At 34.9% G+C, this 15,658-nt stretch overlaps 1 protein-coding gene across 7 annotated transcripts in view; it reads right to left on the bottom strand.

Annotated features, from left to right (window-relative positions):
- LOC128237398 (protein-methionine sulfoxide oxidase mical3b-like) overlaps positions 1-15,658 on the bottom strand; it is a 54,349-nt gene that overhangs the window by 14,832 nt on the left and 23,859 nt on the right. For 6 of the 7 annotated variants that reach the window (XM_052952907.1, XM_052952904.1, XM_052952910.1 and 3 more), the window contains 15 exons: positions 13,860-14,067; positions 13,063-13,167; positions 10,765-10,866; positions 9,846-10,102; positions 9,254-9,511; positions 8,195-8,400; positions 7,562-7,677; positions 7,132-7,282; positions 6,244-6,440; positions 5,615-5,868; positions 4,624-4,941; positions 3,848-4,040; positions 3,199-3,384; positions 1,954-2,155; positions 915-977 (listed from right to left, as the gene is read on the bottom strand). In XM_052952907.1, the coding sequence (XP_052808867.1) occupies positions 915-977; positions 1,954-2,155; positions 3,199-3,384; positions 3,848-4,040; positions 4,624-4,941; positions 5,615-5,868; positions 6,244-6,440; positions 7,132-7,282; positions 7,562-7,677; positions 8,195-8,400; positions 9,254-9,511; positions 9,846-10,102; positions 10,765-10,866; positions 13,063-13,167; positions 13,860-14,067 (2,816 nt within the window). The remainder of the gene's footprint in view (positions 1-914; positions 978-1,953; positions 2,156-3,198; positions 3,385-3,847; positions 4,041-4,623; positions 4,942-5,614; positions 5,869-6,243; positions 6,441-7,131; positions 7,283-7,561; positions 7,678-8,194; positions 8,401-9,253; positions 9,512-9,845; positions 10,103-10,764; positions 10,867-13,062; positions 13,168-13,859; positions 14,068-15,658) is intronic. The other variant, XM_052952905.1, reaches the window with a different exon arrangement.

The following is a 15,658-nucleotide window of genomic DNA, read 5'->3' as shown; positions in this document are numbered from 1 at the left end:
CTGGTTCCAAGCTGTTTGCAAAGCCTTTAAAATCACCATCAGCAGCTTAAGGATTAATGACCTTGTGAATTTCAAATTAATCTCATGCAAACAAAATGTTTCAATGTGATGACATACAGTTAGTGAAATAGTTAAGATAACATCTGTGATAATTTTGTTAAAAATCATATTGCATACACATACATGTACCCTTATAAAACATAATCATTAAGCATTCAGGTAACACATTTACTCAAGCAATTTTGAAAACTGCTCAACAGGTGTCTGCAATATCACAAGGCATACAAACACTACAGTACAAAAACTGAAACTAAAACTGATCATTCTACATTAAAGCTGCACTCTCACAGATTTACCGTTTTTACATCTTTTTTATCTTTTGTCTTGGAAAGAGCAAATTTTTGCGTAAATATCTGCAAACCAATGATACAAGATTGCTGACAAAAGATCAGATCGCAGATTTTCATATTTCCGTTCAAAAATTATTGTTTTATGGCTTAAACCATTACTAACGGTTTAAGAAAAATGCATAAAACATCAAGTTTTGAATTAAAATATAAAAATATGTGATCTTTTTTTTGTCAGCAGTCTTATATAACTGGTTTCCATGCATTTTTGCAAAAATCGCCTCGTTCCAAGACAAAAAAAAATAAAAAATGTCAAGACGTTCAATCTGTGAGAGTGCAGCTTTAAAACACCATGCATCAACTACATGGTAGCATCCATTGAAAGCTGAAATAAAAGGGTCGTTAATTTACATAATACTATTTTTACGCATAAAATCTGCAACAAAATCAACGGACAATGAACATGGCAGGCATATTCAAGCGCCGTGACAAGGCCTGTAGGGGTGAGGTCACATTTCTAGACTACCATGCTGAAAGTGGTGGGTGGGGCATTCCAACATGGCCTACCAAACATGTAGTAGCTGAGACACTTCCTCATAATCCATCTCATCCATTTCTGAAAGTAACTCCCTGGAAATTGCAGTACATTGTTATATCAATTTTCAATAAAACCTGGCAAAAGTGCATTTTTCACATTATCCAAATATTTCCTACATCACTCAAACATGTTAATCTTGGCTTTCAAGGATGTGTTGAAAATTGATGATGTGCATGAGGGGAATAGAGATTTATCCTTCATTTCGAATGCTACACTTTGAGTAGCACTCATATTTAAAATCAATACATTTACATGTAAAACAAACATCTGAAGTACAAATAAAATCTTGATTTTATCGAACCATTGATGATAATGTTTACTACAATTTTAAGTCTGGTGACTCCATGTCATTGTGGTATCATGAAAAAGAGTATTGCTTAAAGATTACTTCCATGTGAAATAAATATCAAACATACATTATGGAGTAAGTTATTGCTGTTTGTAATTTTTTTTTTTTTTTTTTTTTTAGGCCATACCAAATTTTTTTTATGATAAGAGTCAACCCTTAGTACCAAAACCTATTTAGCTATCCTGAAAAAACAAAACGAAAAAAATGAACACTAAATGACTGACATCCTATATAGAATATAGAAACCAGAGTCTCCTTAGTCCATTCTCAAATATCAGATAGATTTCCCTAAAAAGCCTAAAAAAAATATGAAAATAAAAGCCTACCTACCCTACCTGTTTTTGAAAAGGATGTAACCCTTATCAAACCACTGTTTTTCGCCCAAGATTATTAAATTCTCTTTTAAGGACATAGATCAATATAAACTAGTAGTGCACCTCTATATGTCTGCATAATTATGTATTTATTATTGTAATCTATTTATTTTATTTTCATTACTTGTATTTATTGTGTTATTGCTGTTTTTTGTCACCATTGTATATGTAGATGTTTTGACCTTCTTAGAAAAAAATGTTCTGTTCTGTTCTTAATAAATATGACTCTGTGAGTTCGCCATTACAAAGCAGATATATACAGTACAGATAAGTTCAGTTACTCACTCTAAGTCAGAGTCAGAGTCTTCATCCTGGTCCAAGTCTTCCACACCGAGATCCTCATCATGACACAAGGACATACTCATGTTGTGTTCCCATTGTTCTTCCTCCGTCTCCTCTTCCAAGCCCTCCAGCTCAAACTCCACGCGCTCTGGAGTCTTCAAGCTCTCCGCAAGATCATCTATGTTCTTCACTGGGGAGAGCATGTCTGAAAAATACGACACCAATTAACATGACGTGGATGGGAGCCTTAATCCGTCATGTCACTTGTCAGAGGTTCTTTGGTAGCAGTGTTCAAAGAAAACTGTTATATTACACAACATGTAATCCCTGTATTGGTCTTCTGAATGCTTGAATAACCAGAATTGTGTAAAACAGCTTGGTGTTAATGTAATAAACTTCTTTAAAACAAGGAAGTACTGAAGTGCACTATTTATTAGAGGGCTCAATATAGGTTACACTTGATGATGCCAAAACATTTTTTTTTAAATATATTAGAAATACTTTGGCCCTTTTTCAAATGCCAGTTAAATTTGTGGCCTCTTAGCTATTAACCGAAAACACCGTTTATGAGGGATAATATTTATTCATCTGTACATAAATCAAATGTTTTTTTTGGTTTTGATCATTTAGTCAAATGAGTTAACATAATAATGCATTAAAAAAAAAGAAGAAAAAAGGGCATCACCTTTATTGTGCCCTTTAATGTAGCTCTTGGTACTATGAAGCAATCGCCCAACATGCACAATTAAGTTACAACAAAAGCGATAGTTTTCATCTTTTCTTTTCTTTTTATACATGACAGCAGCTGTTTGAGTTCATGCTTTTCATATTTTGCTTGTAATTGACGTGCTTCCAAATGATCCTAATGCCATACTGATCTAACTATAGATAAAACATAAGGATAGATAATACAAATGGAGTAAATAGTGAGAAGAATCGGTTAAAAACTCTTATTACTATGTTTAGTACACAGGTCCTCATGGGGTAAATAGTGAGAAAAATCGGGTAAAAACTCTAAATACTATGTTTAGTTCACAGGGCAAAAAAATCGAGACAAACTAATTATTCCAAGTCTATTGATATGATTTTCTATACAATCTATCATACGCAGGAAATAATTTAAATCATAATTCTGGAGGGAATCACTGCCTACTATCTATCATAAAATTTGGAAATTTGTTGTACTAACATATTAAATTTTTCAGGTACTATTTTACAACTACACAACAAACTGTAATTCTTGTTTACCTGGTATTTTCTTGGTGGACGCAGGCATGGAGGGCTGTTTGGAAGGTGGCGGCCCAATATTAGTGGTATCGGCGACAGCCATCTTGTTAGATACCATGTCGGGGGCATCTTCAGCCACCCTCTTCCTCGCTGGCTTTCCCCATCGCATCTGGGGCAGGGCGTGTCTCTGACAGAAAAACCTCGTAGCTGAAATGTTCAAACAGGAGCAGGTTGTAAGATATAAATAAAAAGCATAGAATTGTTATTATGTTAAAATTGCCCTAATTTATATGTATTAATTTGTAATCTGAGCAAAAAAATAATACATTAAAAATAATAGCAGATGCTCATCATTTTTTTCCAAATCTAATTGTCTAAATATCTTTTGACTGTTTTCATGTTTTTTTCCAACATTGAAGTTTTTACCCAAAGATAACCATTCTGATGACAAAAGTCAAGGCTAATAAAGTTCACAGAGCTTTCTCGAAAACACAGAGGAACTCAATTTCTACACAATAATTGACATCATTTAAGAAAACATTGATTAATTTTAATTTCATCTTTGTGTTCTTAAAGCAAAGAAGTGTTATGTGTTTACACTTGAAAAGTTTCAAATATTTTGACATCAATATTTCCATGACCCTATGAAAATCAAAAACAAGATACTCACCATCACCATAAGAGGTTTTATCAACAGAGTATGTATTGGTTCGAAGCACAACGCCACAGAAGTCACACTTGAAGCACTGACTGTGGAAGAAGACATTCTCGGCAGACATTCGCTCCATGATGTACACACGCTTCTTACAGAAGAAACAGAACTCACTGGCCGGCTGGGACGCTACCATCATAGGCTGACCCTTCTGTAAATATACAGATCATTAATGTTATTGAGTAGTTTTAACACATGTAAACACAACCTCATCATTGAATTGCTTTAAGATTTAATTCTTGTTTTTCTTGCATTATAAATTAAATACAGTATGAACTGAGTACTCAGGCTCATAAAATAAATCAATGATGAGCCCAAGCCAAAAAGATCTATCAATTTTGGTATAAAACTAGATGGGAATATTAATATCAATTTTGATTATGGAAGAGATAATATGAAGAATATGAAAGATCTCATCCAATATTACATTATTTGAATAATGGTAGCAAAGATTCATTGCTCAAATAGATATGTTTTAGTGCTCTTGTAATATTGGATGAGGTCTTTCATATTCTTCATAGTTTGATTGTAGGTCACCAAGTCGGACAAGTGGGTACCACATTCTCTCACAACATTGTCCCAACAAGAGTGACTTAGTATGAGTTAATATAACTTTCTTCACAATCATCGTAAAATAAATATAGTGTAAACTAAAAATAGTATCATAAGCATACAAGACTATTTATATTAATCAACCAAAAGAAAGAAGTAACACCACACAAAATATTACTCACCACTCTTCTAGTGAGGGGTTCCGGGGGAGGCTCATCAGAGTTCTTCTTAAATTTGGACACGAGAAGTTCAGCCATTTTGCTGACCTTGACCACCGGCATCATCTGCTCGCGCATCTTTATCGCCTTTAACTCGTCCGCTTTCTCTGTCGTAAGGCGATTTGTAATCTCGTCCATGGGCAATTTCTGCATGCTATCCTTGGTGCGATGGTAAGGATCATCATGTTTGGCGTTACCCTCGTAGAGGCGATCATTGATCTTGGCGATCGGCAACTTGTCTATCTGAACCTTACTGAACCGGGTAAGCTCAACATTACCATTCTGCAAGCAAGGACAAAAAAATAAAAATTCTTTAAATGAAAGAGAAGATGAAAGAATGATAAGATAACAAGATAAATTTTCCCTTCGGAGATTATTTCCATACAACTGAACAGACATCAGTATGATTGTTGAGTTGTATATAAAAGTTGCAAAAACAGTCCTTATAGAAATTTATTTTGTAACAATACCGTTCAAAGTGTCATAATTTAAAGGGATTTACTAGCCTTTTAGGGCTAAAGAAGTTCCCTAGACGACAAAAGGTACAAAAGGTAGGTATAATATTGAAATTATAGATAAGCGCGTAGAGGGCAGTCATAGAAATAAGAGGTTTTGAAAAACAAGCCTAAATTCTCACACTAGTTCTTGGAATCCAAAGTATTCAATATAGAATAAGAATATAAGTTAGCCCGGAGAGCATTTTACTAACGGAGGGCTTGTGCTTATTTCGACCACTGAGTGTGTATTAAATAATTGCAATCAGGAGGGTAGTGGAATAAGAAACTGTCTTGTACAGAACAATGTTCAATACCTAGCAGACTACTAATAACATAACATGAGCTTCACCACCTTTCTACTATTCTGATATGGAATTTATGTATAAACGAAAACAAAGAAAATGCTCTCCAGCATGTTACAAGGAATCTTACCACTTAAGAGTTAAGCAACTACTTACACTGACGTCCCTAGCCTGATAATTCGGATTCGTGAACACACTGTTGACCTTGCCAATTTTCTCCACCTTGCCGTTGCCATGGCAACTGTTATTCACATTATTATGCCTCTCGACGTCGTCATGTTCACGCTTGATGGACTTCTTGAGCTTGGAAAGGCTTACACGCGAGGATCTAAGCTTCTGGAGGATTGAGATCTTGTGAGCTGGGGACCGGTGTTTGCGACTCTCCTCCCAGCTACTGTTTAAGAACTCTTCTGTAATACAAAAGTGAAGTCAGAAATATTCTAAAAACAAAATTAATACAGATTGCTTCACAACTTATTTTATCAGATTTATATAATATATGTAAGATAAAATATTTGAGTCATAAGTGTGTGCTGGTTTCAGTAAACATGAATCATTCATTACCCAAGCTATTTTTGGACCAAAAAAGAGAGAAGAAAACGAATTAATATAAGTTATTTCAAAAATAAATTTAAAATATTTTGGGATTTATATTTTCAATTTCGTTACTACAATTGGAATTGAATTGTTTATTATGAATCTGTTTAAAATGCTTACAAAAACTAACATTATGAACTGTTAAACAAGTCAACTTCTAAATGTCTTGAATCAAGGCTATGTCTCACCACTGGGTGGCCTCTGCTTCTTGAAATGGTCGTACAACTGTGTGAGATAAGAGACGATGGTCAGTTTGTCTGGCCGTTCACATGCGGCCATGTCCTCCCCAGTCAACACTGGTGTGATGGAGAACTCTCGCTGGGCGACATCGAATGCTAGCTGGTTGTTACCAACCACGTCTGCTTCATCTAGACTGTCATAGTCACTGCAAACAGAACAGTATAACTTACAATAGCAGAGTATCTCATATAAGTTCTAATGGGCCGGTTTGTCATGGATTATACATGTACTGGGATACTAGGAACATTTGTGACTTCACAAAATTTACATCTCCTATGGTTCACTTCTTGTATTTATGTATTTATTGAGCTTTTCAACTTATGTATGAATGGATCATGCATGCAATTCCGGTGTGAGGTTAATATATTATATGGTCACTTTTAACGATGCAAAGATATTGTTGTATGCACATGCTTTCTTTCATTACAATATATGTATCTAATATATGAAATGTCCAATTTATGAAGAGCATACTTTTAATACACTGCATCTCTAAATTGAAATATTACTGGTGACATTTGTGTAACAAAGCATTTCCAAAATAAACACTAAATGTATCGAGCCAGAAGATTTCTGTCAAAAGTAGATTCTGTGAAAATGTTATACTCCAGACAAGGAAAATTGCAGTGGACCAACCAACGGACTACAGGTTGACTTCAACATACGGTACCTCTTCAAACTTCATTTGGGGGTATAATCACATATTGTTATAATTGACAAATTATTGTAGCACAATTTATATAAATGCAACAAATTATTTTTTTCCTAATGTAGGCTTCCGCCTTTGTGCCCAAATTCCTGTTATCAAACACATATAACAAAGCTGTATTGCTTACATGGCTTCAGACTTGAGAAAGTGCATGAGGGCACAGAAGGCCATCCCAGATCGCCAGGAGGTTGAGAAATCGGTCACGTTAACGCAGCGGTACCGGTCAACGTTCACAATCTTCTGACACCACCGCAACAAGCTGTATGTGTCCACTATTTCTGAAATATTGGTTGTGCAACTTTTGTGACAATACGAAACAATTCTTACACTACCATATAATTATGTAGAAAAACATACATTCTTTAACATGTGTATCGATCCAAAGTTATGTGTATCCATCAAAATGCTGAATAACTAAACATCAAAACATTTCTTACTACATTATGCACAAACATGAATATAATTTACACCTAATTGCTTATTCAGTAAATAATATATGGCCTGTAAATGAAATTTTTTCCTTGAATTAAAAACTCAAAATGGGAATTTACACCTACCACCAGGTTTGGGCTTTGGTATCTCGATAAGTTCATCCTTAAGCGTGTTGTCGCCCGTGTCATATAAATGTTGAACCTGCTTCGCCTTAAGCCACTTAGCCTTCAAATTTGTATACCTGAAAGAAACAAAGAGAACACCATCAATCAATCAGTAAATGCTTTAACAGTTTTTATAATGTGTCGGAAAGTTTTATGTGTCATAAAGAACAATGGTTAGTGGGATGATCGGGCAGTTGTACAAGTCTAATACCTTCAGAGACATTCTCAGAGCCCTCCTAATCGAGTGAACAATAAAATATTATACAATCACAAAATTTAGTTGAATACTAAGCAAGTTTCGGAAATAGAACCAAGATTGTATCTTATAAATTCAAATAAACCTTAAGTTTATCATTTTCTGTCGATTTGTTTGAGATTATAACTCAATATACATTGACCAATTAAAAATTATGCGAAAAACGTCATACAATATGTTCATTGACAAAATCACCTCATAGGCTCTTAAATGAAAGCCAAGAAAAGGTCTTCAATGAAACTCATAATCATCAGCATGTGTAGTCATAACCTTGTGTAGCTGAGTCTGATGCCAATCATAAATCAGTATTGAGGATGAAGTCGTTAACCAATCCTTACCTGGAGGCAGGGTCAAGAGTAAATTGTGAGTGGTTCTGCCTGAGGTTCTCGGGTGTTGTCTGAGACAGTTGCTGGTAAACAGACTCCCGCTCAGCAATCACCTGGAGGGGTGTCATCTTGCCTGATGACCATTGCTTCACCATCCACGCACCGTCGAACGCTCCCAAAAAACCACGGGCACAGCCAGAACCAGTTGGCCAGAAGGGCTGTAAAACAAAGCAGGAATCATTAATTTTCAATTTAAGGTATTTCACCAACAAATGTCTTAGTCATATTATGTGCAGGATGTATAGAGGACCACCTTAATAAAAATAGTATTTTAGCATCATTGATAGTGTTGGGAATCGGTTGCAATTTTACTATCGATGATCGGTTCCACTCAAGTAACCAATTATCGATAGTACAATCGGTTTTTAAAATACTAGATAGAACCCGAGTTGTAGTTTTATTCATGTACAGTATTAAACTCTTAATCATTATATGCATATACGTTATGTCTATAATTGAAGTTATTAAGTGTTGTTGTATAAAAAATAGTTCATTTTCTTGCTCATTGTGGCTTTCATCAGCCATTTTGTTAAAGATAACATCTGAACACTTACTAATGTTTATTCTTTTTCGATAATCGATTATAACTAAATACTATCGATTGTCGCAGATTTCAGGTCCAACCAATCGATTTTCGATTATAATCGATCATCGGAACATCACTAATCATTGATGATTTCTGAATTAGTGTGTACGTATATTGATATTTATTAAAGCCTTTTAATAATGAAAATCAAACAACACATCCAACAATTTTTCTCAGTTGTACGAGGAACATGGCATGAAAGTTAATATAAAACCAGAGATATATATATGTGTTAAGTTTCATGTTAAAATGTTTTTAGTTGAAACCATAGATTACATTTTTCAAAAATCATTGACGATAATAACACTACGGTAATATATTTGGGGTTTTCAGCTAATAAAGCTAAACAGGCAAGCTATTAAAGCTATAAATTCCAAATGTTAAGAATGTAAAAAGGTAAGATCTTTAGACAATGTTTTTCTAACCTCGAGCAGACTGTCACCGACCAACATCGTAAGAAGCTTCTTGCCATGCCGTTCCATTACCCGGCAAGAGTTTTCTGCCTGGAACAGTGATGTAAAGTCGAACATGGAGATGTCTGGGCGACCAAAGTGGTTGACAGCGAAGTCAAGATGAGGCATCTTGTGCTTGGTGCAAAAGTCCGCAGCCTCACGGGCGTAACTCTCAAGGGTGTCTTGGTTCACATTGTCCTTAGCCAGCAGGGAGGCTGTGTCCACATAATCCTAAAGGATTAAACAGATTTTGTTAGTCAATTTTTAAAAAATCTGTTGTCATTAAGTTTTTCAGTAGTTCGATTTTTTTCCATGAAAAACAGCTTTTTCCAATTAACACAAATGCATAAATCTCCTACAAAGTCCTGTGATTTTTTCCACTCACAAGGAAAAGGTGGCAGGGATACTTTAATAGAAGAAAAATAGCTTTGTTTTCGCAAAAAAGGGAAAAATATGATCATGATTCATATAATGTTCAAATTGCAGTCAAACCGTTGATTGATCAAACCTATCAACATATTCATGAATGGCACTACATTGCTACATTTACTTAATGCTCCTTTACCCTTTTAAGAACGCCCTTCTCTAGTAGACTCTGCTTTTTAGCCGTCATGACAAAGTAGTGGGTCTCATCCTTGTAATACACGATATTCTCAAGGTCTATCCCACATTCCGCATTGAGGTCCTTGAAGAACTTCTGGTTAAAGATGAACGCCACCCCTGATATTTCCTCTACCCTGGCTTCGGCTTGCGAGTTCCGGTTGATGAAGTTGGCAGTGATAGCTATGGCTAGTTTTCCACGAAACTCCTTCCGTTTAAAGCCTACAAAAATGTTTTAATGTATCTAATAAAGGGAAAGTAGTTTGAAGGTACATCATGAGCGCTGTGGAGTGAATGCGAACGCTGATCCGTTCTTGATTTTTCACTAGAACAAGGGACATAACTCAATAATATTTTATACCAAGGGTATGCCACTTGCTTTATATGTGCATATTGTCTTAGGCAATATGTTGACCAAGTTCCAGTTGACCATGTTTCTTGAATGCATTTTAAGTTATGGCTTAGATCCAAGTCTTTGCACAGTAACAACTCCAATTACAATAATACCAAGGCTTTAACAAATACCTACTGTTTTTTATTTGAAAAACAGACGAACTCGAAATATATGAAGTTTCAAGGTTTGGTCAAATTTAACTAATAAAATTGCAAGACAATTGTTACGCATTATCTTTCTACATTAAGATTTAACTGTAAACACTAAGCTCACTAATTATTCATCACAACATGAAAGTTACTGGAGTTGAGCAAAATGTTGCCTTTCAAAACTTAATCAACATAAATGCACGACTTAAAGTTACTATGACAGATATTCCATTTTAAGAGAAATAATCTTACATTTCAGGAAATGCCATAAGAATATCGTTTGCTGATATACCAGCAATTACTTCAGAATCAATAATATATAAAGTTTCTATGCCACCGACCTTGAAGAGTGTTTCTCTTCCCGTCCGCACCGATGAGGACATCAAACTCGTACTCTGACAGCGGATGGTCCTCCGGCTCCAACTTTACTCGCCACCCCGTACCTGAAGTTGATATATGTACGATGTTACAGGGGTACAATACAAGATGATGATTTTTTTTTTTTAAATGCATTATTAAGCCTTAATGATAAAAGAGTGTACAGATAAAAAGTTAGTAGGCTTTATAGTGTTTGTGTTGTTTCTTTCAATCATTAGCTGTTTAGGTAACCACAAATTCCCCAGATAGAAATTATAGCAATATTGCTCCCCTTTAACAAATTACTCAAAGGCCAGCCTCATGTATTAAATAATCTCTTTAAAGTATTCTTTACTCAAGGTCCGTATTAATATAATATGATAAATATAATTCTTATCAGACTCAAGGTCCGTAATAATATAATATGATAAATATAATTCTTATCAGTATCCTTAGACATGCCTCAGTTATTGATCCCATTCAGTCTATTGGTCAATTAATTCTACTGTCCAATCAAAACACTCAGATTCAAATCTTAAATTTCAGTTAAATCAAAGTTGGTTAATGGATAGTACCCAATGGCTCTAGATAAGACTTTTTTCATTGAGTTGTGGTGGGAATTACCTTCGAAAGTGTAGACCATGATTTTGTGTGCGATTTTGTATGCTTGAAAATAATTGAATTGCATTTTCTGTAATATTAATTGTGCAATTATGCTAATATGTTGCTTATCTTGAGCTCTGTTTACTTGATTTGGCAAAAAACTTATATTGTGCTTTTATGTAAAGACATTTCAAGTCTACAGCATGTAATACATAGATGATATTATGATAGGACACTTTTCTGACATCCTGTTTCAGGCTCAATTCTGTGTGTAAACATTTGTTTATTTGTCATGACCGCCTCATATAAAGAAGTTGTCAGAAAAGCATCCCATCACAATGTTCATTTTTTAAATACCTGATTAATTTCATGTTTTAATGCATGAAACTATAAATAGCTTTTACATAACATTTCCCCTGACATTTTCCATTAATATCGAAACTGTCTAAGAAAGATTTCACTTTACAAGCAAATTGCAGTTATCTAAGATTATTAAATTTGCGGCAATCACTTTATTTCTAGACATCCGTGTTTATCACAAGACCCTAATAATTGATGAAACTATATAACTAATCACATTATGGAACCGACAATAAACTTTTTAGCCATCAAATCAGAATGTCACTTCTCACAAGATGTGGAAAAAAGGCTAACATAAATAAATTAAGATAGACCATCTTTCAGCGACTTCAGTTTGATGGACATTTCCCCATTTTTATGCTTATTAACAAGACTGGTCGAGTGAACTTGCTTCCTATCAATTTGTGCATCGTCTGGACTTCCAGACAATCTAACCAAATGTGACGTTTTTTGTAGCAAAATCAGCCATGATTTGTCTTAATTATTGATCGATACTTACAGCAACAAGGACAGAGCACATTCTATGAAACTGTATGATGTATCAGGAAATAACTTGCATGATCTTGCAACTTGGCATGACAGAAATAAGAACTGAAGAGAATGAAACACGAAACTGTTGAAAGTATCTAATTCCTGATATTTATGTTTATAATAACTATACATTGAGTGTGAACATGTATATTTTAAACCATGCTGGATACTTTGATAAAAAGCTGTGATATACATGTATAGTGTACATGGGAAAAGTTGCAATGAAAATCAGTAGCCATTGCCAGGATTCAAAACTTCAGTTTCTGTATTGCCAGGAGCATGTACATGAATATGCTTGCTTATAACATGTACATGAATAATTATGCTTGCCAATAACATAAATTATGTATACATGATTATGATTGCCAATAACATGTACATGAATATGCTTGCCAATAACATGTACATGAATTTGCTTGCCAATAACATGTACATGAATTTGCTTGCCAATAACATCAGGGATGTGATTGACCTGGCAGCTGGAGGGCTGAAATATTTTTGGCCATGGGTTTATAGGGCGCTCTTAGGGCATTTTAGAAGCTCTTGTGAGGGCTCTCCTGACTCTAAATTTGAAGCAAACTTGAATATTGACTTAAAAAACTGAAAACAACCAAATATTTTTTTATTATTATTATTATTTTGGGGGGGGGGGGGTCTCTGGAGCCATCTGATCCGCCGAATTCCGCGAATCCGCGGACAAATCACATCCCTGAACATGTACATGAATTTGCTTGCCAACATGAATATACATGTATGTAACGAAAGAGATGCATATAACCGCTGCATACTTTTGTCTGATGGTTCGATGACATCAAGGAAACTAACGTTGAGATGAACTTCCACACCAACCAGGAGTGCCACCTTCAGCAGAATGCACTGCAGTTGTCGAATACCTGCAGAATGGATGTCCCCATTTAGCTTACATACATTGCATTTTATTTTACATATATTAATTTTAATGATAAGAGGTTATTTAAATGTTACTAATTAATCAATGTTTTGATAAATTTTTGCTTTTTATGTTCCACAGATACTTAACAAATAAAATCGAAGAAATTAGTTTAACATAAGGTAACAGAACCAAATTCTCCAATATCTTGTACAGAATCATGTTCTGGGGTCAATGCCATAAGCTATAAAGCACATTAATTTATAAAGCATTTCGGTATCTTCTAGTATCAGTCCAAAGGTACTATACCCTAAATTTCAACAACAAAAGACAAATGACAATTTCACAAATGAGATTTGTCATCTGTCATGATAAGCCCATATAATTTGAGTTAAGGTGACCTTTACCTTGAAATTGTTGACCCAAAATCATAAGGGGACATCTACTAAACATTACCGTTGTGCCTACCAAGTCCTTCAAAAGTTTTGATCTGAATTTTTCAAGTAAATGTCTCCATGACCTTGACCTTTTATCCATTACGCTCCAAAATAAATAGGGGACATCTGAAGTCTCTATACCAAGTCTTTTAAATGTTATTATGCAGAAAAGAAAGTTTGACCTCGCCATGGCCTCAAAGTAATTCCTATTTGTCAGCCATGCTTCGCATCTGACACTAAAACTGAAGCCATGACTTACTAATATGATCTATTGCTCCAGCACAAAACTTCCCGTAGAATTTCTTGGCGCCGAGGTTTTTCAGGTCCACAATGAGGAAGGGCCAAAGATGGAGGACGTTGTTACGGGAGAACCTGTCGCGTTTCTCCATGACGACCGTGCGTGCCCCTAGCAACGCCATCTCTATGGCACAACGGAGACCACATATCCCTCCTCCTATTATAATGACCTGCAACACACATAATATTATGATATAAACATAACTATAATAGCCATCAAAGGAAGATTTTCAAAAAGGACTGTTGTAACATATATATAGCTCTTGTATAGTGCATGGATACAGACAGATGTTCTGCATTGAAAGAAGATGCCATTATTCTTCTGTTTTCTTCTCAGTTTCTTATAGGAAAAACCCAATTAGATATTAGAGCACATAAAGATATGGCTTCTTAACTGATCTAAAAATCAGCATTTTTCACAATAAAATAGCAATAATAGGAGATATTTAACAAAAAAGTAAGAAAAGCTAGGAGGTCTTTTTATAAAGTAGGAAAAAGTAGGAAACCTGGAGAACCTATTAAATGCTAAAATTACAAATGTTTCCTCAAAGGATATATTTCATATCAGAAAATGCAACAACAAATAGATCGATACCAACGCAGAAATTTGATACAGGCCAAAAAACAACAACTGGCAACAGACTGGATAATTATACTAGGAAAAAAAGTAACTGTGCACATAAAAACATACAGGGTCTAAAACAATCATCCTGGGCACCACAGTGTATTTATAACCTATATGATCATATAGGTTATAAATACACTGTGGTGCCCAGGATGAAAACAATATCCTGCAATAGCATTGCATTTAAAGGTAATTTAATTCTAAACATTGTATATGTGAGTGTCCTTCAATGCCATAGTCACATTAATACAGTCAGAGATATAAATCTTTTAAATGAACACTATTGCCTGGCATCTTTTTTTTCAAACAAGCTCTCAAAATCCAGAGTCCCAGTGCAAGGCTTTCGGGCGTGCTAATTTATACCACTGTTAATTATGTGTTAACTAATTGAAGTTTACAACCTGATATAAGTTAATTTCTTTTAATTCCTTTAGATAATTTCTTATCATGCATTTACTTATACCCCTGCTAGTATATAATTATAACTGACTTCATCCCCCAATAAGATATATGTTAAAACATTCTTGATGCATAAAACAGTAACTCATCCCAAGCTTTTAGTGTATTATAAACATTCCTCATAATTCATAAGCTTCTCAGCTTCTTATGCTTGCTGCTGCACAGCGTCTATCATGATTAAATGTAAACATACAAGGCAGGGCAACAGCTGGGGTGACTGGTTTCCCACATCAAACTGTCTCAGCCGTAAACATATCTTGGCCAGTTACCAACAATGTGATGTCTTTGTTAGCCAACTTGTTACGTAACATGCAGTTTTTATGACAGATAGTTCAAGTCGTTGGTCGCCAGACAAAACAAGAATTTACTGAGTCAGATGTGTCACCTATCATAATTAAGGGTCATATTAATTTTAGTGAAAGTGACACCATGACCTTGACCTTTGACTTATTGACCCCAAAATAAATAGTATCCATCTACTGAGCATGATTAATGTGCATACCAAGTTCAAAAACTCTACACAAAGTTTTTCAATAGATATTTTTCGGGAAAAAAAGAGCCTGTTATTTTTCTAGTTAAGGTCACCATGACCTTGAAGGCTTGACCTTTGATATACTGACCTCAAATGAAATAGGGGCAATCTATTTACAATGACAAATGCCATTACCAAGCCTGAA

Source organism: Mya arenaria, chromosome 6 (assembly GCF_026914265.1).
Source record: "Mya arenaria isolate MELC-2E11 chromosome 6, ASM2691426v1".
NCBI lineage: Eukaryota > Metazoa > Mollusca > Bivalvia > Myida > Myidae > Mya > Mya arenaria.
The sequence above is the reverse complement of the archived record's forward strand: the minus strand, read 5'-3'. Positions and strand labels throughout refer to the sequence as shown.